General features: G+C 38.6%; 1 protein-coding gene across 14 annotated transcripts; it reads left to right on the top strand.

Annotated features, from left to right (window-relative positions):
* Nucleotides 1-1,702: 1,702 nt before the first annotated feature.
* LOC145813781 (protein MEI2-like 4) lies at nt 1,703-24,719 on the top strand. 14 transcript variants are annotated; one of them, XM_082909821.1, is made up of 15 exons: nt 1,712-1,979; nt 2,927-3,142; nt 3,309-3,354; nt 6,667-6,993; nt 12,311-12,741; nt 12,851-13,009; nt 13,195-13,311; nt 13,396-13,547; nt 13,716-13,801; nt 13,892-14,311; nt 21,955-22,606; nt 23,148-23,232; nt 23,343-23,411; nt 23,524-23,703; nt 24,258-24,719. In XM_082909821.1, exons 2-15 carry the CDS (start codon nt 3,065-3,067, stop codon nt 24,417-24,419), a joined length of 2,964 nt encoding a protein of 987 aa, XP_082765947.1. In that variant the 5' UTR covers nt 1,712-1,979; nt 2,927-3,064; the 3' UTR covers nt 24,420-24,719. The 14 variants fall into 14 exon arrangements, with proteins under 14 accessions (XP_082765961.1, XP_082765947.1, XP_082765955.1 ...); XM_082909825.1 differs by having other exon boundaries at nt 1,765-1,979; nt 3,277-3,354; XM_082909826.1 differs by having other exon boundaries at nt 1,907-2,082; nt 3,277-3,354.
* The last annotated feature ends 633 nt before the right edge of the window (nt 24,720-25,352 follow it).

The following is a 25,352-nucleotide window of genomic DNA, read 5'->3' as shown; positions in this document are numbered from 1 at the left end:
AAGCCAAAAATTATATAGCAATTTTAGAGCAAATTTAAGTGGTGTCCAAACTAATAATTATTGGTTAAAATTATAGAATTTAAGTTTTTAATACAAAAAATAATAAATATTTTATCAAAATATTTGGTAAATAATGTGGGACTTACATGTAAGACTCACAATCATGTGTACTTGGTAAATTTTTTAATATCTTTAGCATTATTTTTTTTATTAAAATTTTTAAAAAATAATTTAATAAGTAGAAAGTAATAAATGGTGTGAAATAGTATTCTAAAATTATCAAATAATTACTTCACACACATGGGACACTGTTTGTGTCTCTTTGATAGGAAATAATATGCAAGTTATGTAATTTGTCAGTTTGATTATCACAAATGATATAATTTAATATTATAGGAGACATAACTAAAAAAAATTAAGTTATAATTAAATATGACATGAGATATAACAAAACAATTCTTGAATCTTAACTAAAATTTTGTCATAACTAACATAATAATAGTCTGTTTGGTATAGATTGTAAGAGGTCATTATAACTTATTTTAATTTGAGAGTTTGTATCAGACTGTTTGGTACACCTTCTACTTAAAATTGGTTAAGCAAAAATACCTTAAATAAGTTAAAAAAATACTAATTATTAAAAAGTTAGGAAATAAATACATTTAGCTTTTGCTTTCTGATTATCAGATTTTAACTTAAAAAAAAAAAAATTCTACCAAATCAAATAATATATCATAACTAACAACATAATAAATCATAGTTATTGACTCAAAAATCATAACTATTGCATATACAGGCCCCATTTGAGATGAGTGTTTGGTTTAAAATAGTTATATAGCATAAAATATGTTATTTTAGCTAAATATGACAAGATGTTATATCAAATTTATAATCATTTCATTTTTTTTTCATAAAAATCAAAAAAATCTATCACAAATGAGACTTTTTAACTCTGGGCTAAAATAGCCAAAAAAATCAACCCACATCCCAAACGAACCCGCAATAGGTTTTTTTGACTTTTTAAGTTAAAATAGCACTAAAAGACAAAATAAACTAAATTAACAAAGATAAAATATCATATCAAATTTATAATTATTTTTTTTTCTCACAAATATCCCATCAAACTATAAAAACTTTCAACTATATTCTTAAACACAATTATTTTAACCAACTAAAATAATTAAAAACTAAACCTTCGTTGGGTTGGCTTTTTGATTTTTTTGACTATTTTAATCTGGACTAAAAAGTTTAGTTTGGGAATGATTTTTTAACTTTTTTGACTATTTTTTATGAAAAAAAAATGTAATGATTATGAATTGAATGTAATATTTTATTTGTTACGACTAAAATAACCTATTTTATCTTTTATAACTATTTTAACCACAAAACAACTTGCCAAACACCACCAACATGGCTCCGTTTGGCAAGAGCTAAACGTGGCTTTTTTGGCTATTTTAGCCACAAAAGACAAAATAGGCTATTTTAGCCACAAAAAACAAAACATCTTATCCAACCCATAATCATTATATTCTTCTCTCACAAAAAAAGTCAAAAAAGCCAAAAAGTCAAAAAGTCCTTCCCAAACCAAACTTTTTAGCCCAGACTAAAATAGCCAAAAAAACTAAAAAGCCAAAAAGCCAACCCACTTCCCAAACGGAGGCTAAACCAGCCAACTTCACAAACCACCCAACGGTGTACCATACAATTTCCCATGTCACAAACTCAAAACCCGCCTATTTCTTTTCACTTCTGTCCCTCCTCATCAAAGCCCAAAACTAACCAACCCCCCCCCCCCCCCCCCCCCCCCCCCCCCTCTCTCTCTCTCTCCCCTTCCTGGAGGAGCTCGCCTATCACTAGCTACTAAGACAAGTCAATATATTTGTATATATATGTATATGTATGTATGTGTGCTTGCAATGGAGAGGGAAAAGAGGAGGGAAAAAAGTTTTATGGGAGGCAGAACTTATGTCTTATTCTATGTAATTTCTCTCTCGCTCTCTCTCTCTCAATTAAACTTTGAGAGGATCATTTACAAAGTGTGGTTTCTACTGTGTGATTGGTGTGTTTACTGCTTTTTCTCAGGTTAAATTTGAGTTCCTGATCGTTTAATCAGCTTTGTTCATGTACTGTTTTCGAAAGTGAAGTAAATAAATATATATATATATATATATATATTGTAATTTAATTTTGTGTGGTAGTTTTGAAGGTGGTGCAGAGATCAAGTTCCTGATCTTGTTTTTTGGGTTTATACAATTTTTTCTTCCCCCAGTGAAATGTATTTATGTAATTGTGTAAAAGGTCTTTTTGTGGATCTTAATGAAGGCATTTTAAATTATGATTTCCACAATTGTTTTTTGAATTTTTTTGAATTTACACTGACAATGCATAATTTAACACCTGGGTTTACTCTCTCTCTCTCTCTCTCTCTCTTTTTTTTCTTTTTTTTTTCTTTTCATTTTAAGATGTACATCTCTTTTGTTTGCTTGCTGAGAGAAATTAGAAAAAGAAAATTGAAATTAATTTCTGTACCTCAAAATTTTTGGGCTTTTCAGATGTGAAAAACTTGCCAAAACCCACTTCAACTGATTTAGGAGGCTCAATTGGGTTATTTGTTTTGTAAACCTACTTCTCAGGAACCAAAGTACACCTTTGTGTTTGGTTACTTCTTGTTAAACAAGTGGTTTTCATTTTGATGGTACTGTTTCTTGTAAAAGCAAAGTGAAAGAAACAATCAGTTCATTCTTTAGTACTATGATTAGTTGTCTCTGTACAACTTAGGATCCTGAGGTTTCAAATGCATATAGAAATCATTTATTTGGTAAATTCTTGTTGTTTGCCATTTTTTTCTCAATAGAGTTGTCTAGCATAGAATTTTTTACGGCGAATTTGACTCTCTTATCTGTTTTCATTTTAAATTTTGCTGTAGGGTTTGGTGATCTGTTACCTATGAAGCTGAAACCCTTTGAATTCCTACAAAAGAAGAGGCACTGAATTCTGGAATTAGCTGGCAAGTGAGAAAGTTTGGGTGTTTTCAAGGTTCTATTTTCTTTTTTAAAGTTGCACAATGCCATTTGAAACAATGGGTCAGAGGGGTTTATCTGCATCATCTTGTTTCGGTGAAGAAATTTGCTTTTCTTCTGAGGTATTTATTCTTTGGATTCATTGAAGTTTTCCATTTTTTTTTTAGTTTGATAGAATGCTTTAATTATACATTAATTGTTCTAGGCAGCACTTCATTATTTAATGTTCTTGTTTTTTTTAAAATTTTGGTTACAGTTTTCAATCTGATGTATGCTTACCATGTACAGAAAGAACTTGGATTTTGGAAGCCAAAAACTATGCATTATTACCAAGGTGAGCATCCCTACTATCATGTGCTGTTGTTTCCTTCTTTTTCTCTTACTTATTTTCCCTTTCTTTCAGCTCATAGAAGGCACCCTGTAAATTGCATTTTGCAAGCTCACATAAATCATGCTAGTTTACTGTTGGAATATGTTACTCCAAATTGGGCCTGTGTAACAAACAGAGTTGTTTAGAAACCTTTCTTCTTCTTCTTCTTCTTCTTCTTCTTCTTCTTTGTATGTGTGGCTGCACACCTGTATGTGTGTATTAATAACAGAATCGATTCTTGACCATGGGTTGTTATTGGCTCCTTTTGAGTCTTATTTTAAGGAGTTTCATGAATTAAGATTGGACTTTCTGAATAGAGAAGCGGCTGACTGCAGTTCCTGAAGCCAGCTTGTAGCGCTCTTAGGGTGAAAATGACTTTATTGAAAAAGTTATCATCTAATCGTATATGAATATGTTTATGTGTATGTATGTATATTTATATATACATATTTTATTACTGGTTTAGACTATCTCCTCAAATTCATGAGTATTGTCACTGACTCACAGCAATAACATGGATTCCATGTATGTGCTCACCGAGAGTGGATTGCTTGGTGGTCAGAAAAAATGCTCATTGTGATTGGTCAGGAATGGGGCTGTAAAGTTGCTTGATAAATGTTGACAAAGAAAAGAAGGAATGAATTTGGAATTTCTTATCTGAATTAGTTTGGTAGGCCTGGGAATGAAGTGGTTTTTAAGGTGTTGAGTTTCCATCATATATGATGTGAGAGTAAACTAAATTCCATGGTTTCGGCACCATCTCTTCATATCCTTGAGCAAATACTGTACTAAAACAACATGGATTCCATCTGTGCGGTTACTGAGTGGAGATTGCTAAATGCTCATCTTGATTGGTCAGAATGGGATTTTGAAGTTTCTTGTTAAATGTTGAAAAAGAAAAGAAAGAATCAATTTGCAATTTCTTACCTGAATTAGTATGGTAGGTCTGGACATGTTCTCAAAGTGTTGAAAATTTCCATCATATGACATGAGAATAAATTCAATCCATGGTTTCTAAGTGTTGAAAGTTTTCATCGCTATCTCAGTTGTAAATATATTGCTATTGGCCCTTTGAATATTAACAATTCTCTAGTTACCTTTTACATTGGATAAAATTTGCCGCTATGAGTTCATCCAGCATCTTAGCTTTTCTTGCTTGTCCATCCTTGTATTTATTTGCATGAATATCCTTCCTGGAGTTTTTATATCTGGTCTTCAGCCTAAGCAGTGGTATAAATCTCGTTACTCGAATCTATTGAACTTGGCAATAACATTAATCTAGTTTCTATTCTTCATGCATTGTGGAAGTATGAAGTTTATGAATGGGATTTGGTGAGAACTTGTGCATTTATATTTGTGGCATTGGAATAGAAATAAAGTCAGAGCCACATCAAAACACCTTGGATTTTCTTTCCATATATAAACTATGGTGCATGCCAAAATTGCCCATATTTGTGAAGGGTACTCTTACAAGGTGAGTGTAGAGAAAAAAAGGCAGGTGTATTTAGTAGTTCCCATTTGCAAATAATCTGTGGTATATAGCAGAAGTCTAGAGAAGAAAAAAAAAAAAAAAAAACCTGTTATTGAAGGGGCTATGCATATTTCTGAGGTTTGATGGGCTGTTGATGCTTAGGAAACACAGCACATGAGGAGAGGTTACAGAAGGAGATGAATGAATTTAAACATAAAATAAGGTCCGTTCCCCTGTGTTGGTCCTGGGAATGCGGGATGTGTAAAGAGGTTAACTTGGTACTGACCTAACCTTTGTTGCAATATGAGTTATATGTATTTTGAGAGATGTGTAAGCAGAAAAATCTTTCTCATATAGTGCCACTGCTGTTGATTTTGCTTTCCTCTACGTGATTTGTTGGTCAAGGATGAAATGTTGGATGACTGGATGACATGCTTAATTACATTTCACGATTTACCATTCTGGTGAGGATCTGACTAGGTCTTTATTGAGCTTCTACCATGATTTCTGACCAACAAATAGGAGATATCTCTTTGGAAAAATAATATGTTTTCTTCCCCTTCTTTACTATGGCTAGTAAGTACAAACACCAAGGGATAAGCCATATTTGATGTTTTCAATGAGTTTCTTTTGAAAGGATGCAGAAGCAACCATGTCAAGTTTTCTAGAGCACTTCTATGTAGGAAATAAAAATGTACAAATTTATGGGAAAGTGTAGTGTTCAGCATTTCAATGGAGTTCTTATTGATGGTGCATCCAACAAATTTTATAGTACTGGTCATAGTAAATTGAATTCAATTGCTTGTTCAAGAAATGTCTGCACATTCTACGATCACTTCTTTAGTCCTTTGGAGATGAATGTGCAGTAGGCTAGCAATGACCTCTGAAAACCACATCCTTCTATTATTTCTCCTTGCTTCCTTTCCCTGTTTCCTTCAAAGAGCATACAATTTAAGTATTCTTAAAATACCTTTATTGGCATTGATATGATAGGCAGGTTGATGCCTTGATGGTTCAGACTCTCTTTGGATCACTGGACTGTAATCAATCGAAGATGCTTCTTCCTGTTGTTGTCATGTAAAAAGGAATATTATGTTAAATATTTATGTGCTATTGTGGTACAAGGGAATTACTTTTCTCTGGATTTATACAATTGAGCAAAGTTTACCAGTGTTTATGTCAATTTGTTTTTCTCACTTAACACTAGCAAATATGGTGATAAAATTTGTATATTTGGCTGAATCTATTGACTTCTTTTCTGGCACCGTATTGCTAATATAATTTCATTAGGGTAAGGATGCCTCAACGTTGTGTTTGGTTGGGGGATTTGAGAAGAGATTTGGAAAGGGAAAGAGAAAAGGTAGGTGGAATGTGAAAAAAATATACCTACATTTCGCCTAGTTTCACACACGTTTTCTCTTTTCTTTTCCAAATCTCTTCCCAAATCCTCTAACCAAACACAGCGTAATTGGTGCAGAACTGACTGATTAGTGTTTATGGTTGTTGTGGGACCAGCGTTATTCTTGATTTCTGTTTTTTGCTTTTTACATTCAATTTGTTTTGTCATAAATATTGTAGTCTCTTTTGTAAAGCTCAAGCATGGTATGCTTATCTTATCTTTTCCTTCTTTTTCTTTTTTCTGTCTTGTCTTCATTTTTATTTTTATTTTTATTCTTTTTGGTGTTTGTTACATAAAAGTTTTTTGAGGTGGCATTTTTATAAACAAATTACTAATTGGTTTGAAGGTGCTGGCAGTGAAAAGTTTCTATCTGATTGATGTGTCAATTGTGTTTTGTTGAGAACAGATGGGCAGGTTCAAACGCCTCACAAGTCAGTCATTTCATCACCCTTGGAAAAACTTTTCCCGACTGATAGTGAAGATTGCTTTGAACTGCCACCATTTCATGTAGCCAGGGATCACAAAGAAAAGCATCACATTGGTGCGGAGGAGGGAACTCCCAATTTCTCCAGAGCTTCGGGAGAATATATAAACAACAATAAAATGGAAAGCCCAAACTTGTTTATGCAGGCAGCGTCTTACAGTATGGAAACAAATAAGACTAAAATTAATGGGACTCAATATTGGAACAGTCTTTCCTCAAACAGGCTGTCTGAAGTGTTTGGCAGGAAATGTAAGCTTTTCCATATACATTTTTATCAAAATGCTTGCACATAACGACTGTTTCACTCTATACCCAAGGCGTAAATACTAGTATATAGCCAAGTCATACCTAAGCCAGAATAGTATTTTGGACTTTTTTTTATGCGTTGCATGGTTTTAAAATCAAGCTTTGTGTACGGGGGTGAAATATTCGTCACCTTCCGTACACCTTGCTATCAAGCTCGTCTTGCTCCGAATGAACTTTGACTCACTACGAACAGAACAAAGGTGAGCTACTTGGTGGGTGGTTTGCCAGAAAACCCCTCCTACAGTCAAGTTAGTTCACTTGAGGAAGAAAAAGGAATGCAGAGAGAGAGAGAGAGAGAGAGAGAGTGGCTAAAGTTTGCTTACCCTTCTCAGAGTTTGGTCCCGCCCTTTATCTAGGCTGGCCTTGTAGTCCAAGATTGTGCACACACTACTTCTGTCGTCCTTTGCTGAACGTGTGACTGTATTGCCCTCCCATTTCCTTACATGTGTGCGCATCAATACTGCCAAACAGTATTGGCCAAACCGCCAAACGGTATTGACACGCACCCAGAGCAGATTCTGTTGAAATTTATGTAATATTGATTGTTATTGATTGTTGTTGATATATTGTCTATTACAAATGGTTCCTTATATAGATGTAGGTGTAGTGGATGGTGGTAGTGGTGTAGTGGGTTAGGTTTAGTGGAGTAGGTGAGGTGGTAGTGGTGTAGTGGGTTAGGTTTAGTGGAATAGGTGAGGTGGTAGTGGTGGTAGGTGATGGTAAATTCTAACAGCCCCCCGCAAACTCAAGGAGGATAGAAACTAACCAACTTGAGTTTGAAGAGAGAAACAAAACAAGAAAATACATAAAAATAAAAAAGGATAGGAGACACTGTATGGTCGTGTCAGACCATTGGTGAAGACACTGAATGGTTGTGTGATAACGGTGTAGAGGACACTGTATGGGGGTGTCATAACCATGTAGAGGACAGTTTATGGGGTCATGTCGGACCGTTGTAGAAAACAGTTTATGGGGTCATATCGGACTGGTGTAGAAGACAGTTTACGGGGTCATGTCGGACCGTTGTAGCAGACAGTTTACGGGGTCATGTCGGACCGTTGTAGCAGACACTATTGTGACAGTTGTGGTGACAGTTTACGGAGTCTTGCTGGACCCTTGTAGAAACTAACCGGAATCAATGTCGGGACAGTTTACAGAGTCTTGTCGGACCCATGAAGGAGCTAACCGGAATCAATGTCGGGACAGTTTACAGAGTCTTGTCGGACCCTTGTAGAAATTAACCGGAAACAATGTCGGGACAGTTTACAGAGTCTTGTCGGACCCTTGTAGAAACTAACCGGAATCTATGTCGGGACAGTTTACAGAGTCTTGTCGGACCCTTGTAGAAACTAACCGGAATCTATGTCGGGACAGTTTACAGAGTCTTGTTGGACCCATAAAGGAGCTAACCGGAATCAATGTCGGGACAGTTTACAGAGTCTTGTCGGACCCTTAAAAAGTCGCACCCTCAAAAGGTGTGCCCAATCTATCAAAAGGTGTGCCATCAAAAGGCGTGCCCAATCCATAAAAAGGCGTGCCATCAAAAGGCGTGCCCAATTCATCAAAAGGTGTGCCGGACATGATGGCGAGGCACGTGAGTGTCTTGGTTGGCGCACCCGTTTGTCGTCTGGCGTGGCGCGCGATACGCGTGGCTGCCTTGGTTATTTAACCAAGACGAAGGCTGAGGCTGAAAACCTGCTAAAATCTTCTGAAAAAACTCTTCCTTGCCTGAGAGAGAAACTCTGTAATACTCTGTAACCCAGAAAATGGCCTCGTCCTCGTCTTTCCGTGGACTGCTCACCCTCTTTCCCGACCTCAACGAGTCAACAAGAGAGAGAACTGGTGCGGTGGCACTGGAACCTCAACCAAGCGCCCCGGAGTTTGCTCCGTTGAACTTTCCGATGCAGTCTGTGGAGCAAAGAATGGCAGTGCAGTCGGATGTGGAGGCCAATCAGTATACTCTGAAGGCATGTGTGGAAAGCATGACGGCGGTCACAAACTTGTCGAACCGGCTGCAGAGTAGGACAAATGAGGTGCAGCATTTAAACTCCCAGCTGGCTCTGCTCCAACGCATGTATAAGGATGCGCGAGCAGAGATAAGCGTGCTAAGGGCAGAAAACAAGGAGCTGAAGCGGAAGGCCACCGTGATGTTCCGATTTGGAGGTCCTCCATATGCTGCAGTGGAGGAGTATGGGGGAGTGAACGTGCTCGGTGGCGTGGAAAACACGGAGGCAGCACCGTCAAGGGCCGCTCAGGACGGAGGCAAGAAGAAGAGACCGGCGGCAGAGTAGAGAAGAAAAAATCCCGCCTGTGGATTTGGTTGTTTGGTTTGTTTTGGTTTGGTTTGTTTTTTTTTTGTGTGTGTGTGTGTGTAAGATTGTGATTGGGGTGGATCCCTGAGATGAATAAAATATGGGTGGTTGTGCAAATTTGTAAATTGTGTTGGGGTTTTTTTTTTTTTTTTTTTTTTAAGGGAAATATCTTGGGGCATGTGAAAGGGAAAGAAAAATAAAAAACAGAAGAAAGAAAGAATATTAAGATGCTAGTGCGTAGAGAGTGGTTTTAAAAAATGAGATGATGATGTTTGTTTTAAAAAAAGAAGAGGAAAATAAAAAATAAAAAAATCAATCACTGCTCAAAGCACGGGGTGAAAGAGTGGGTTGAAATATTAAAATGGTTGGTTGGAAAGTAGAAATAGGAGAGAGAGAATGAGTGGGGGGAGACATGCCCATGTGGGGCAAGAGAAAGAGTGTGTTGAAATATTAAAAAAGAGAGTGAGTGTGTTTTGTGAAGAGCTGATTGGTGGAGTGGACTTGTTGGTCACAAGAGAAACAGAGCTTTGCAGAGTCGGCTCTGCAGTACAAGAGAGCTTGAGATTCTCCACAGAAATCGCAAATTCGTTTCTGGGTTTTGGAGTTTTCTTGATCTTGTTCTTCTTCTTCATTGTCTTGTTTCACATGTAGGGGCGTTGCAGAAGCATCAGCCATTGGAATTGCTGAAGATGATGCTAAAGATGATCTTACGGATGACAATACCGAAGATGAAGCAACAGAAGCCGGGCTTGACGAAAGCAACGGTGTGCGTTCTGATGCCGGTGGATCGCCTGTGCTAGTTCTGGCATCACGTTTGCAGACAGGGCAAAAGGTTCTCCATGTGGTTAGCCAAGCATCAACACAAAACGCATGAAATTTATGTCGACATGGCAGTACTCTAAGCCTCTCTCCAACGTTGTAGTCTTCAAGACATATAGCGCACGTTGCTGAAGTACAATTATCCTCTACTACAGCTGTAAAAATTAGGCTTGGCATTGCCTTCACTAGACGACTACTCATCCCGTGGAATTCACGAACATGTGAAGCTCGAGGCCTTTCTCGTCTTATGCGATGCCTTCGAACAAAGAAACAAGTAGCAAGCACTGCAGACATGGCAAGTGATGGGAAGGTATGTGTATAAAAATGAGCGGAATAGGTTGAGGTCCGGCGGACGGCTAAGGTGAGGTTGCCGCCCGCCGGTGAAGCAAAAAAAAAAAAAATATTAGGTGCTAAACCTGCTCTGATACCATGTTGAAATTTATGTAATATTGATTGTTATTGATTGTTGTTGATATATTGTCTATTACAAATGGTTCCTTATATAGATGTAGGTGTAGTGGATGGTGGTAGTGGTGTAGTGGGTTAGGTTTAGTGGAGTAGGTGAGGTGGTAGTGGTGTAGTGGGTTAGGTTTAGTGGAATAGGTGAGGTGGTAGTGGTGGTAGGTGATGGTAAATTCTAACAGATTCCTCTCCTTATGCCATTGGACCATGTGGAGCGCCGCAACTGAGCAATCACTTGTGTCATTATCAAAGAGCTAGCTTAGGACAACCTTGCACTGGGCTAAATCAGGCCTGTTTCCTGGCTAGCTTTGAGACTCAACCAATCCTACAAGGGCATTATGCTATTAGACCGGTCGATGCCCCTCATGACCACACCGGTCCCACAGCTCGGCCAAGCCCAGCTAAGACCCTCACTGTTCGCCATCTGCGTTAGCTCGGTTGGGCTTATTCCATACTTGTGGCTTATTCCTTGTTCAGCACAGTTCGTGTTGATGGCCTAATTCCAACCTAGCCCGGCACATAACCAAGGCGCGTGCTTGGCTCGGCCCGCAATCCACGTTCACAGCCCAACATGATCCAACATCTTAGACGAGTGAATTGGGTTGTGCTGTCCAAAACGAAGGTCCATGCTAGGTTTAGCTCGGTCCATTTGTTCGGCACAAATTCCTTTCACTCTGGTTTGTAAGTAATTTAATATAAAGACATTTAATTTTGGTTTACACCTTAGTTTTGACATTAAATGTGAATTGTAGATTGGATCTTAACCAGCTGAACCATTTAATTAATTTTGGCATTAGTCTAAATTAAAAATATACATTTTTTTACGAACAAACGAAACCATACCCATACTCCATTTTTTTAAAATTTTACTGTATTGACGTACTTGTATCACACTACCACCCGTACACGTGCTTCATAGCCCTAAAGAGAAGTTGTTCTTTGTTTTGAATGTCTTGCTATTTGCTTCACCTCAACTTGATTTCTCATGAGTAGAAAACTACATGAATTGACTTCATAAAATACATTTTTGAACATGTTTAGTGGCTTGTTTTGCATTGTCTTTTGTTGCTCCCATCCCCTAACCTTTCCCTCTTGGAACTCCTCCTTGTAGGCAGGTTGTAGATAAATCATGACTTTTATATATACATATATAGTTTTTATTTTTTTATTTTTTTTATAGTACCTACTCTGTCCATTTCAATTGTCAAAAGATTGACTTCCACCCACGAGATCTTGTGGAATTTACTCTAGCTTTTTGTTTTGAACTAAGGCTACTTCAACCCCTTTGAAGGAAGTTTGGAACACCCATGTGGAACTGAGCTGGTTATGTTGCTCTTGAATGTGAACTGGTTGTAATCGAGCATGTCTGATAGATTGTTTGTTAGACTATATGGAACTACATCAATTAATATCTACAACATACTGGTGGCAAGCAGTCTCTCCATACACATATCACATTTAAAGGCTTTTTATTTTTATTTTTATTTTTTGCCATTCCTTTAGTGATTTTTAAAATTCTATTTGATACCTATGTCTTGTTCAGTGTATTTTTTTCCTGGACCCCTTGATATCACTTTCCATATCTATAACTTCTACCTTGTTTATTTGATTTCTGATCAATAAATTTCTGTAAGTACTTATTTGAAAATTTGGTTCTCATTGTGCAGTGGGCTTAACAAAGAACAATGTTTTACTTCGCAAATCTGCTGATACTGTAGCCTCTTGCCATGAGGAAGAACCTTTTGGGTCCATGAAAGAAAATGAGGCACAAACCATTAAAAATCTTCTTCCAGATGAAGATGATCTCTTTTCCGGAGTGATTGATGGATTGGAATATATCGCTGTTGCCAAGGGAGGTGATGATGCTGAAGATTTTGATCTATTTAGCAGTGTTGGAGGCATGGAACTAGAAGTAGACGATGTGTCATGTGCGGGCCAAAAAGATTCCGATTTTACAGGCATAGTTCCCGATGGTCTGGGGAGTTCTAATGGCTCAATTGTTAGTACACATCCTTATGGTGAACACCCTTCTAGAACTCTTTTTGTAAGAAATATCAATAGCAACTTTGAAGATTCTGAGTTAAGGGTTCTTTTTGAGGTATGTTTTAGTTCATCACGTCTTGGAATGAATTGATCAAGACTATATGCGAGCTAATCACTTTAATTATGAATGCAAACTCGGTTGATAATTTTCATTGTTCTGTCAGCAATATGGTGATATCCGAACTCTCTACACAGCTTGCAAGCATCGAGGGTTTGTCATGATTTCTTATTTTGATATAAGGGCAGCTAGGAATGCAATGAGAGCTCTCCAGAATAAACTATTGGGATGTCAGAAACTTGACATTCACTATTCAATTCCAAAGGTGCATTGTTCATCCAGTTTTGGTGTCTAACATATTATTATTATTATTATTATTTCTTTTTGCTATCATTCTAATATTTTCTCTATGCTACCATTTGTTGCTGGTTTTCATTTCCTGCTAGCTACTTCTGTTTGTGCTCGATGAAATCTTTTGACTTGGTAATCTTTGGCTTGTTAATTTTTTAGGATAATCCGTTGGAGAAAGATATTAACCCGGGCACTGTTGCTGTATCTAACCTCAATTATTCCATTTCAAATAATGATCTTCACCAAATCTTTGGCATTTATGGCGAGATCAAGGAAGTATGTATGCTGAATTCTACATTCCTTACAGATATATGTTGTTGAAACATGCGAAATTTCATGTTTTTTCTTTATGGTTGGCAGATCCATGAAACTCCCCACAAGTTTCATCCCAAGTTCATAGAGTTCTATGATGTTAGAGCTGCAGAAGCTGCTCGCTGTGCATTGAACAAGTGTAATATTGCTGGGAAGTGGATCAATCTTGGACCAAGCTCTCCAGGAGGTGCAAGGCAGTGGTATTTTTCTGCTCGTCTTTCCCTTTTTTGACTGGTTCTGGTTCTGGTTCTGGAATAGTTGCACTGTATTCCAGGATTACTTTGTTACACTGACGGTGTAAATAGTAAATTAATTCTATATTTTTCATTTTTTCTTCCTCTAGTATATTGACATCAAATTTTTTGCAGTTTGATTCAGAAGTGCTCTGAGTTGGAGCAAGATGAAGCTGGTCTGTCCAGAAGCTCTAGTGATATTTCAACATCAGAAAGCATGTGTAGGTTTCTTCCTGATATCGTTTCCTGCATTTAAGTTATATTATTTTTCCTCTTTCTACTTTTTCCTGACTGCATACTATCTTCTACAGCAACTATTTCTCATGGAGGTAGAACAGTCGCCTGCTATGATAATGGATCTGTCCAGAGCTTACATTCTGCAAGCCATGTGCCTCTTAGTGGATTAACCGAAAATGCACCCAGTCATGGGAGTTCTTGTGTCCTGAACTCTTTGCCCTCTCCATTGAGAGTGGCATCTGTTGTCAATCACCCTGGCTTTCATAAGTCCCACCACTCTGTGGATCAAGTAAAAAGCAAATGCATTCCAAGCTTCCATCCTCATTCCTTCCCTGATTGTCAGGATAATTTCAATATTTCTGTTCCACATAACTCTTCAAGTACTGTTGCCAACATGGCCAGAAAATTTGGTTCAAGAGTGTCAGATGGAATGAATGGCAGGCACATAAGTATGGTGGGTTCAAATGGGCAGCTAATGGAACTTAAAGGAGGGAGTAAGTGCAGGGACTACTGCGTGCAATTTTTCAGTTTACTTTCTTTATTCTTTGATTGCTTTATGAAGTAGTAATTGGTGAATTCCTATAATGATAGTGGCAGGTAGTAATTAAAGTCTGAAATTAAGTTGTGTGGACATGAATCTAGAATTTTTCAAAAAATTTTGTTTTTTTAAATAAAGAGTAAGGACCTTAAATCATTAGTAGTTATTATAACCTATGTTTGATATCATTTATGTTTTTGACATTATTTAATGACTTCTTGTTCAAATCAACATTTACATTTTGAATTTATGCATGTGCTTTTACGTGAACAAATGTATAAACCTGATTTATGTTCAATTAATCAATTATTTGGCTTTTATACATATTGACAGGTTTAATTTTATACTTCTAAACTTTTCCTTTTATTTTTAAATTCTTTATGTTGCTTCCTCTATGTTTCTGAAATGGTTTTGAAATGTTTCCCTTTTTTGTGCTTATTGAAACAACACGCCAAGATAAATTTTGATCCTTATTTTTGGTTTTTCTTTTCATTCTTGAAATTATTTGTACCATACATGTTTAGTTTTTGTATTTTCGTGGATTTTAATTTTGTTGTTTGAATCTTCTCATATTCCTGAATGCATACGTAGAGTTTTTTTATCCAAGCAATCAGTATTGACTAAGGTATCTTAATAATTTGCTCTTAGGTGGTTTTTTCTAGTCTCAATCACAAATTGTAAGTAGCCTTCTCCTTTACGATTCAGGATGCATGAATCGGAATCAGTTGCCCTTTTGTTTTAGAGCACTAACTTTGGTTACATTGGAATTTAATCAAGGGGAGGAATAAGAGGGAAGGTTCACACAATGTCAGAAACTCAAAATTTAGGTGGGGAGGGGGCAGGAAATGCTTAGTGGTATGGTTTTATGCAATTTGATACGTTGACAGGTTTCTTATAATAATTGGATTGTGTTAGAAATAGATGTATTATTGATTGATGTATGTTATTGTGTTTACAATGAGTTCTATATATAGAAGATTAGAGGAGGTAGGTATGTAGTAGGTGGAGTAGTAGGTGAAGTGGGTGGAGTAGGTGTAGTGGTAGGTTTTGGTACATTTTAACAGCCCCCCGCAAACTCAAGGGGGATAGGAACTAACCAACTTGAGTTTGGAGAGAGTAACAAAAACAAGAAAATAGACTAATACATAAAATAAAAGAGGATAGGAGACACTGTATGGTCGTGTCAGACCGTTGTAGAAGACTGTATGGTTATGGCAGACCGATGTAGAAGACACTGGCTCGTGTCGGACCGATGTAGAAGACAGTTTATGGGGTCATGTCGGACCGGTGTAGAAGACAGTTTACGGAGTCTTGCTGGACCCTTGTAGAAACTAACCGGAATCAATGTCGGGACAGTTTACAGAGTCTTGTCGGACCTATGAAGGAGCTAACCGGAATCAATGTCGGGACAGTGTACAGAGTCTTGTCGGACCCATGAAGGAGCTAACTGGAATCAATGTCGGGACAGTTTACAGAGTCTTGTCGGACCCTTAAAAAGTCGCACCCTAAAAAGGTGTGCCCAATCTTTCAAAAGGCGTGCCATCAAAAGGCGTGCCCAAGTCATAAAAAGATGTGCCGGACATGATGGCGAGGCGCGTCACCACATTGGCTTGCGCGCCCGTTTTGTCGTCTGGCGTCAAGTGGCGCGTGATGCGCGTGTCTGCCTTGGCTATTTAACCAAGGTTGAGGCGGAGGCTGTGCAAACCAGTCTGAAACCGCTGAACATTTGCATTCTGAAACACTCTGTAAACACTTTGTAACCAACCCTTCTCTGACACACTCAGCAACCCATAACATGGCCTCTTCGTCCCGTAGTCTGCTCACTCTCTTTCCCGACCTCAATGAGTCCACAAGAGAGGTAACTGGTGCGGGTGCCCGTGAACCTCAACCAAGCGCCCCTGAGTTTGCTCCGTTGACCTTTCCTATGCGGTCTGTGGAGCAAAGAATGACAGCACAATCAGATATTGAGGCGAATCAGTATACATTGAAGTCATGTGTTGAAACCATGACTGCAGTCACAAACTTGTCGCACCGGCTGCAGAGTAGGACAAATGAGGTGCAGCAGTTAAACGCCCAACTGGCTCTGCTCCAACGCATGTATAAGGATGCGCGAGCAGAGATAAGTGTGCTGAAAGCGGAAAACAAGGAGCTGAAGCGGAAGGCCACCGTGATGTTCTGATTTGGAGGTCCGCCATATGCTGTAGTGGAGGAGCAGGGAGGAGGCAACTTGCTTGGTGGTCTAGGAGGCATGGAGGCTGGGCAGTCACGGGACAATCAAGAGAAAAGCAAGAAGAAGAGACCCGCAGCAGAGTAGAGAAGGGATACGGAAAAAAAAATCCTTTGTTTGTTGTGATGGTTGTCTTTGCTGTTTTTTTTTTCTTTTTTTTCTTTTTTTTTTGTTTTTTTTTGTTTTTTTTTTTTGTAAGTGTGATCGGGGTTGATCCCTGAGATGAATAAAATAAGGTAAGGTTTGGTGTGCAAATCTGGATCACACGCATGTGCGAAAAACAGCAATGGTGTTTGGAATTGTTTTGGTTTTTTTTTTTTTTTTTTTTTTTTTAAGAATAATAATAATAATAATAATATAAAGATAGGTGATAAAGAAAAGAATAGTGGTGGATATGATTAAAGGGGGTCTAGTGGATGTTTTGGGATAATATTTTATAATGGCATTGGAAGCTGTGTGGTGTTGTGTTTGGTGTACTGATCAGAGTCCATTAAGGATTTCAATTCATCACCGTTGCTTATCTCCACCTTCATAATCCAGCCATTTTCGGATGGGCTTGCATTAACCAGACCAGGGGAGTTATGGAGCTCCTCATTGACTTCAACCACTTTCCTGTGTTCTCTGTTTTTTCTCTTGGAACCAGACTGAGATCGGATTGCGCTGGAGGTCTAGATTGAGTGGCAGGAACGAAAGACTAGACAAAGAACGACTGGCGGTGCGATGTGGTTCAGATCGTCGGCGTCGGTGCGATGTGGTTCAGATCTGGTGCAGGAGAGTAGCGACGAGGAGATCTGGGCGGCGGGAAAGACTGAGACACTCATTGGACCACCGAGTGATCGTGATTGAAGTGGAACTAGTTGTCACGGCCTCTGTTATCCTCGAGTTGTCTGTCACCGCCGTCATCATCAACGACCCCATTGTTGCCGTTGAGCTCATCAAATAGAAGAGGAGAGAGACGAGAGCGCTGATGATGTGGAGGACGGTGTAGCTGGTGGCGGAAAGAGGAGCATCGGTGTCTCCGTAGCCGCGGAGATCGGGGCGATTGCTCTGTAGTCGGAAGAGGAGAGAGAGAGCATCTGGTGGCGCCATGAATACCATAGCTCAGGGAAGCCGTGAAGAAAGAGGACAGCTGGTCCTTCACCTGTCTCTGCCGTGAAGGAAGAGGAGAGACAGAGCATATGGTGACAGATCCTCTTGAGGCCAGAGTAGTCTCAGTTGGGTTTATTGAAGGTGGTGGACTCGAAGAAATTTCAAGGTATGTGTAGAAAATTCTAGTGGACTAGGTTGAGGTTCGGCGGGCGGCCAAGGCGAGGTTGCCGCCCGCCGGTGAAGCGAGAAATACTAAGGTCTTAACCTTGCTCTGATACCATGTTAGAAATAGATGTATTATTGATTGATGTATGTTATTGTGTTTACAATGAGTCCTATATATAGAAGATTAGAGGAGGTAGGTATGTAGTAGGTGGAGTAGGTGAAGTGGGTGGAGTAGGTGTAGTGGTAGGTTTTGGTACATTTTAATTTAGTTAGGTTTTCCAACTTATACGTTTAGTGGTCTATCCCCGTTCCCATTATGGCGCCCATACCTTGGACTGTAGTAATTTATTATACACATGAGCCAAGTATTGTTCTTTAAAATATTAGTATAAAAAATACACCATTCTGCGTTGGTCTTTTCTTCTTTATGAAGGAGCAATTAGGTATATTGACTTAAGATGTGGGATTGGGTCTTATAGACAGTGGTGTGGTCCACTGAGTGTGTTTAATTTTTCTTCTATAGGTTTATTTCCAAAGAAAGGAATTGTAGATAGAGATATTAGAGAGGTTCAATAGGCGTTAGAGAGTGGGTCACCTTTCTTGTTCCCTTGAAATCCAAGTGTAAACCATAGACCCTATGTTAATAGTAAATAGTTTTCAGGCTTTGTAGAATTGGGTACAAAGAATTTCTCCTTGCATTTTGAAAGATAAGTTCTGTTAAAACCTATCACCTACTTCACCCACTTAAACCTACTCCACTAAACCTAACCCACTACACCACTACCACCTCACCTACTCCACTAAACCTAACCCACTACACCACTACCACCTCCACTTCACCTACTCCTTACCTACTACACACTCACCCTCTTCTATATATAGGAATCATGAATCATTGTAATAAATATAACATTAAATCATTCAATAATATATCAATTTTAACATGGTATCAGAGCAAGGTTGAGAACCTAGTAATTTCGCTTCACCGGCGGGCCGCAGTCTCGCCTTGGCTGCCCGCCGGACCTCTACACATACCTTCCATCCGCTGCCACAAATCCCATAACTGAATCATCGGAATAGTCGCCGTCGTCCACGACTTCACCGGCGGGTCGAGCTGGCTCATTCAGCTCACCTCCGTCCTCTTCGCCAAGTCCGGCTTCGCCACTTGCGTCATCGATCACCAAGGCCCACGGCTCTCTCCCTCAACCTGATCTCTTTCTCTCTCAACCCTACTTTCTCACAGCATGGTTGTCTCCCCATCTTCTTCCTTCACTACTTCTCTAAACAGTTACAAAACTCTTTCTCTCGAGTTAGAGAGCTTCCGTGGCCTGTTCATCAAGCTTTGGCCATGGTGTTGTGTATCTAACTCCGGCGTTGATGCTACGGTGAGCATAACGATGCTGTGCTTCACGTTCATTTGGCATGACGTCCCCTTCCTTCTTCAGAGTCTCTGCCATGGCAGTGTACAAAATGAAACCGATTGAACCTGAGGGTGAAGAGAAACCAGGATGGCTTCCTTCACTCAACTTCTCAACCAGCTTTTTCACTCTCAGTGGTCAACAGAGGATGCTACCCTGTGATCTCTGCTGCGAGGATTTCTGCTCAGTCATACTAGGTGATTATTATATGTGGTTTGTGATGTCGGCAAGCGTGGAAGGAGAAGGAAGCACGTGGAGATGAGTGTGCAACACGTGAGTTGCAGAGGAGCAGCCTTGAGTAGAGAGGAATATTAATCAATTTTTTAATATATCTCTCCCACCACCACATCTTTTTCGCATTATTATATCACCTAATCAATACCCTTATGTTTTCAACTTTTTTTTCCAAAGTATTTGATCTGCCCAAGACGTGGCACAACACTTTATTTTATATATTATTATTATTCTTATTATTTCAACCAAAAAAAAAAAAAAAAAAAAAAACAAACAAACAAACAAACAAACAAAGGCAGAATTGCACACCAAACCTTCCCTTATTTTATTCATGTCGGGCCTCACCCCGATCACCATTTTACATTAAAAAAAAAAAAAAAAAAAAAAAACCAAACAAACAAAACCCAAACAACCACATACACAGGCGGGATTTTTCTTCTCTACTCTGCCGCCTGTCTTTTCTTCTTGCCTCCGTCCTGGACGGCCCTTGACGGTGTTGCCTCCGTGCTTCCTAGACCACCAAGCAAGTTTCCTCCTCCCTGCTCCTCCACTACAGCATATGGTGGACCTCCAAATCGGAACATCACGGTGGCCTTCCGCTTCAGCTCCTTGTTTTCTGTCTTTAGCACACTTATCTCTGCTCGCGCATCCTTATACATGCGTTGGAGCAGAGCCAGCTGGGAGTTTAACTGTTGCACCTCATTTGTCCTACTCTGCAGCCGGTGCGACAGGTTTGTGACCGCCGTCATGGTCTCCACACATGACTTCAAAGTATACTGATTGGCCTCAATATCAGTTTGCACCGCCATTTTTTGCTCCACCGACTGCATCGGAAAGTTCAACAGAGCAAACCCAGTGGTGTTTGGTTGAGATTCACGGGACACCGCACCAGTTATCTCTCTTGTGGACTCGTTGAGGTCGGGAAAGAGAGTAAGCAGAGGGCGGGACGAAGAGGCCATTTTCTGGGCAACAGAGTGTTACAGAATATTACAGAGTTTCTCTCTCAGAACACGAATCTCTCAGAACACGAAGAGTTTTTCAGATGTTTCTCTCAGTTTTTTTTGTCTCAGTCTCTGCCTCAGTCTCTGCCTTCGTCTTGGTTATATAGCCAAGGTAGACACGCGCATCCTGCGCCGCTCGGCGCTCGCCGACAACCTGGCACGCCTTTTCATGGCACGCCTTTTGATGCATTTGGGCACACCTTTTGATGGCATGCCTTTTGAGGGTGCGGGCACACCTTTTGAGGGCACGACTTTTGAGGGCTCACTATATATATCCATATATATATATATTTGGGCAGCCTATATACACCATCATACAGTGTATTTTTTAAGGGTCCGACAAGACTCTGTAAACTGTCCCGACATTGATTCCGGTTAGCTCCTTCATGGGTCCGACAAGACTCTGTAAACTGTCCCGACATTGATTCCGGTTAGTTTCTACAAGGGTCCAGCAAGACTCTGTAAACTGTCACAACAACTGTCACAACATTGTCAGCTACAACGGTCCGACATGACCCCATAAACTGTCTTCTACATCGGTCTGACACCACCATACAGTGTCCTCTACAACGTTATGACACCCCCATACAGTGTCCTCTACAACGTTATGACACCCCCATACCCTGTCCTCTACAACGTTATGACACCACCATCCAGTGTCTTCACCAATGGTCTGACACGACCATACAGTGTCACCTATCCTCTTTTATTTTTATGTATTTTCTTGTTTTGTAACTCTCTCCAAACTCAAGTTGGTTAGTTCCTATCCCCCTTGAGTTTGCGGGGGCTGTTAAAACCTATCACCTACTTCACCCACTTAAACCTACTCCACTAAACCTAACCCACTACACCACTACCACCTCACCTACTCCACTAAACCTAACCCACTACACCACTACCACCTCCACTTCACCTACTCCTTACCTACTACACACTCACCCTCTTCTATATATAGGAATCATGAATCATTGTAATAAATATAACATTAAATCATTCAATAATATATCAATTTTAACAAGTTCCTATTATCTTCTTTTAACATCTTCCTTTGATAATGGAAGAATTTTTATTGCCAATTTACATGTGGATGTAGGTCAAATGCCAAACCATGTAAGTCTCGTGATTGCTTTTAGTTTGTTTTTTTTTTATTTCTTCTTTCTAATTCTTGATTAAATTTAAACAAGATCCTTCTAGCGGGACCCTTGTGCACTGGGTCGCCTTTTTTTAATGCTTCTAGGTTTGTGGGTTTCAATGACCTAATTCACAACAGATTTTGATTTTATTACTAAAAATGAAAGTATACAATAAAGTTTGATTATTTATCAAAAAAAAAAATACATCATTGAACGATGATTTTAGCTGTGGTCCATTTAGGATTTCAGCATATATGGCTATGTTCCTAGTTTGTCAGCAACATTTTAATGATTGTAACAAAGTGTTCCTTATGAAAGTCTTTTGCCTGCAGTTTCTGGCCCTTCTGGGAATGCCACCTGCCCTGTTCATGGACATTATTGGAGCAACTCCAATTCATTCCAGCAACATCCCTCAAGTCCCATTGTTTGGCCAAATTCTCCGTTATTTTCCAATGGTGTTAACGGTCCTTGCCCTCAACCACTGACTGGATTATCTGGAATGTCACCTGATATGCTGAATACAGTTTCATCTTCACATCACCTCCACACCGGATCAGCCCCATCTTCTGTTAGCCCCTCTCTTTGGAACAGACAGTTTCGTTATACAGGGGAATCTCCTGAAGACTCAGCTTTTTGCTTCGGTTCTTTAGGAAGTGTAGGTTTCCCCGGTAGTTCTCCATTGCATCTATTGGGAAGAGCTTCCCATATCTTTTCTCATGCTGGTGGCAACTGTATGGAGAAGTCTACAAATGATGCATTACAGTCTCCTCACCAGATGTCTTACATTTATCCGAGTCAAAACACAGTTACTTCATTGTCAAGCTCATTTGGTTCTCCTCGTGAGTGTGTGAGAAACCTGTCATACCGAAGAAATCAAGGCAATTCCAGTCATGCTGACAAGAAGCAGTTTGAACTTGATATTGACCGCATATTGTGTGGAGAAGACAACCGAACAACATTTATGATAAAGAACATCCCCAACAAGTATATGAATGAAAACCCTTGTCATTTCTTTATTTTTTTAGTTTTAGTTTTTGTTTGTGTTACTGTTATTATTTTGGTTTTTTCTTCTATCTTTATGTTAATCCTTGCAATTGCTTCAACTTGAAACTATCTTTTTGTTACCGCTATTATTTTGTTTTCATGTTTACATGACATTTGTGATTCCTCATACTTTGTCTACAATTCATTCAGTGCCCACCTCTTTAGATTATCTATCATGAAACGACCACCTGAATGGTTTAAATAGTTAGAACTTTTTTTATTTTTTTAAAGAAAAGGTGATTATGATTGGTTTTGGTCATTTTATCTGGCCAAGAAAAATTATTGGAGATGGCAAATTATTTTGCTACGGCACATATGCAGGTAAATTTTGTACATATTCATTTCTGTATCAAGTTACAAACACTATAAGAAAGTTATTAATTTTGTGAGTTTCAATTTCCTTCTCTGACTTACCAACTTCTGATTTGATATACTGATAACGTAGAAGTCTTTCCTACATTTAATGCGATCGTAACTGCAGGTATACTTCTAAAATGCTTCTGGCTGCGATCGATGAACATTGTCGAGGAACTTATGATTTTATTTATTTGCCCATTGATTTTAAGGCAAGTAATGTTTTAGTGATTATTTTATTTTCCTTCGACACAATATCACATTCAATAATATATTTTATTTAATAATTAAACTTTGGCAACTGTATCTTTTCTTTTAACAGAATAAATGCAATGTTGGTTATGCATTTGTCAACTTGATTGATCCACTCCAAATTATTCCATTCTATAAGGTTTGACCAACGCACTATAGTAGGAAATTAGATTGTGTAATTTATCCGCTCACAAGGAGACTGCTGTGTTACTGGTGTATATTTACTATAGAATTTTTGTCTCCTCATGCAGGCATTCAACGGCAAAAAATGGGAGAAGTTCAACAGTGAAAAGGTGGCTGCTCTTGCGTATGCTCGAATTCAGGGGAAAGCTGCTCTCGTTGCCCATTTTCAGAATTCAAGCTTGATGAATGAGGATAAACGTTGCCGCCCTATTCTTTTCTGTACTGACGGTCCAAATGCTGGTGAACAGGTAGGATATTCCATATACGATTGCCTCTTTTTATCAAGTCATCCATCATTTCTGTTGTCAAATGTTCTGTTCTTTTTGCCCTTTCCCATAACAAAGGGAGAGTAACTTGCTCTTGATTTAGCACTTTATATATGATACAATGTTATCAAAAAACACTATTATTTTTCCTAAAGGTTTCTTCATGAGTAAAAAAAAATCAAATATAATGAATTAAATCTAAGGTGAGGAAAGTTTTGACAGGAACAAATCTCATGAACGGATCATGATGCTTACATAAATGTGTTGCTACATGAATTTTGGAGAAACAAAAATACATTTTATTGGATGTCTAATTGTTTAAAAAAAATTATTCTAAAAGTAGCTTAAATTCTTATAAGATAATTTATACAAGTCTACGCCTATTGTGCCACATTTTAGAGCATGTGACGTATCTTGTTCACGATTCCATTCCCATTCCCGTTCCAATGCATGCCCCAGCTAACATAAATTTGATATCATCGCTTATGCATCTCACCTAGTATATACTTCGTACTGATCTGTTTGCCTCCTTGTAGGAGCCATTCCCCATCGGGACCAATTTCCGACTAAAGGCTGGCAAAGCTCGAAGCAATGTCAATGAGGAGAGCCATGGCCAAGGGAGCCCATCAATGTCTGTAACTGGATCTGACTCTCCCAACGGATCGGACTCTTCTGGTTCTGCTAGGGAGTCAGATTGAGGAAGCCAATTTTCCAAAGTCACTAACTGCTAGAGCGGCGTATTATCATGGGTACACACAATCATGTCCACCCCCATTATAGACATTTCTTTTTTGTTTCATATCAATTTTGAAAATAGCCAAATTGGTTTACAATTTTCTTGGTTCTGTTAAAAGAAAGTTTTCTTTTCAGAACCAAACTAGTGTAAAAGACTGGCTTGACAGCCTCAAGATTTTTGGATGTTTGCGAATGTAGTGTACTGCAATGTATAGAGTTTCCAAGGAAGGCGCTACCTCGCAATTCAGCTTGAGGTTGCTTCATTGCTTTTTGTTGCGTCATTTTAGTCTCTCTCTCTCTCTCTCTCTCTCTCTCTCTCTCTCCTGTTGAAATGTTGAAGTTACAACTGTTAAAATGGATACAGTTCTTTCACAGGCCTCCATTCTTTAACATTTTTGTGAATGCTTCCAAGCACAATGCCTCTTATGTCCAGGCAATGCGTTGCTTATATAAATCAAATAAGCCATGTTAATAGACGGTTGATGTTTATTAGGAATAAATTCTAAGAAAAAAGCATGAATGAGATCATTGTATGAACTTAGATATAATTGAAAATTTTGAAATGTTAACAAAGGACTTGAATACAAAATTCGCCAATCCTCTTGAAAAAGACAAGAACAAAAAAGAATCTAACAAATACAATAAAAATCATTATAAAAAGAGAAAATTGTTGAAAAGTCCAATTTAAAGAGGGTATAAACCATTAGGTTTAGTGAATATTTGTTTTTTAGTGAGAGGTTTATTCTTTGTGAAATAATTTGGTGAGAAGATTTTTTGTTTGTTTTGAAGAACATGTTTATAATTTTACTTCTTAATTTATCTATTGAATTTTTTTTACCATATGTTTAAATTTATACTTATCTGTTCAAATTATTTTCTATTTGTTCAAATTTTTT

Source organism: Camellia sinensis, chromosome 15 (assembly GCF_055761805.1).
Source record: "Camellia sinensis isolate YWXY chromosome 15, ASM5576180v1, whole genome shotgun sequence".
Taxonomy (NCBI): domain Eukaryota; kingdom Viridiplantae; phylum Streptophyta; class Magnoliopsida; order Ericales; family Theaceae; genus Camellia; species Camellia sinensis.
This window is presented reverse-complemented; position numbering and strand designations above follow the sequence as displayed.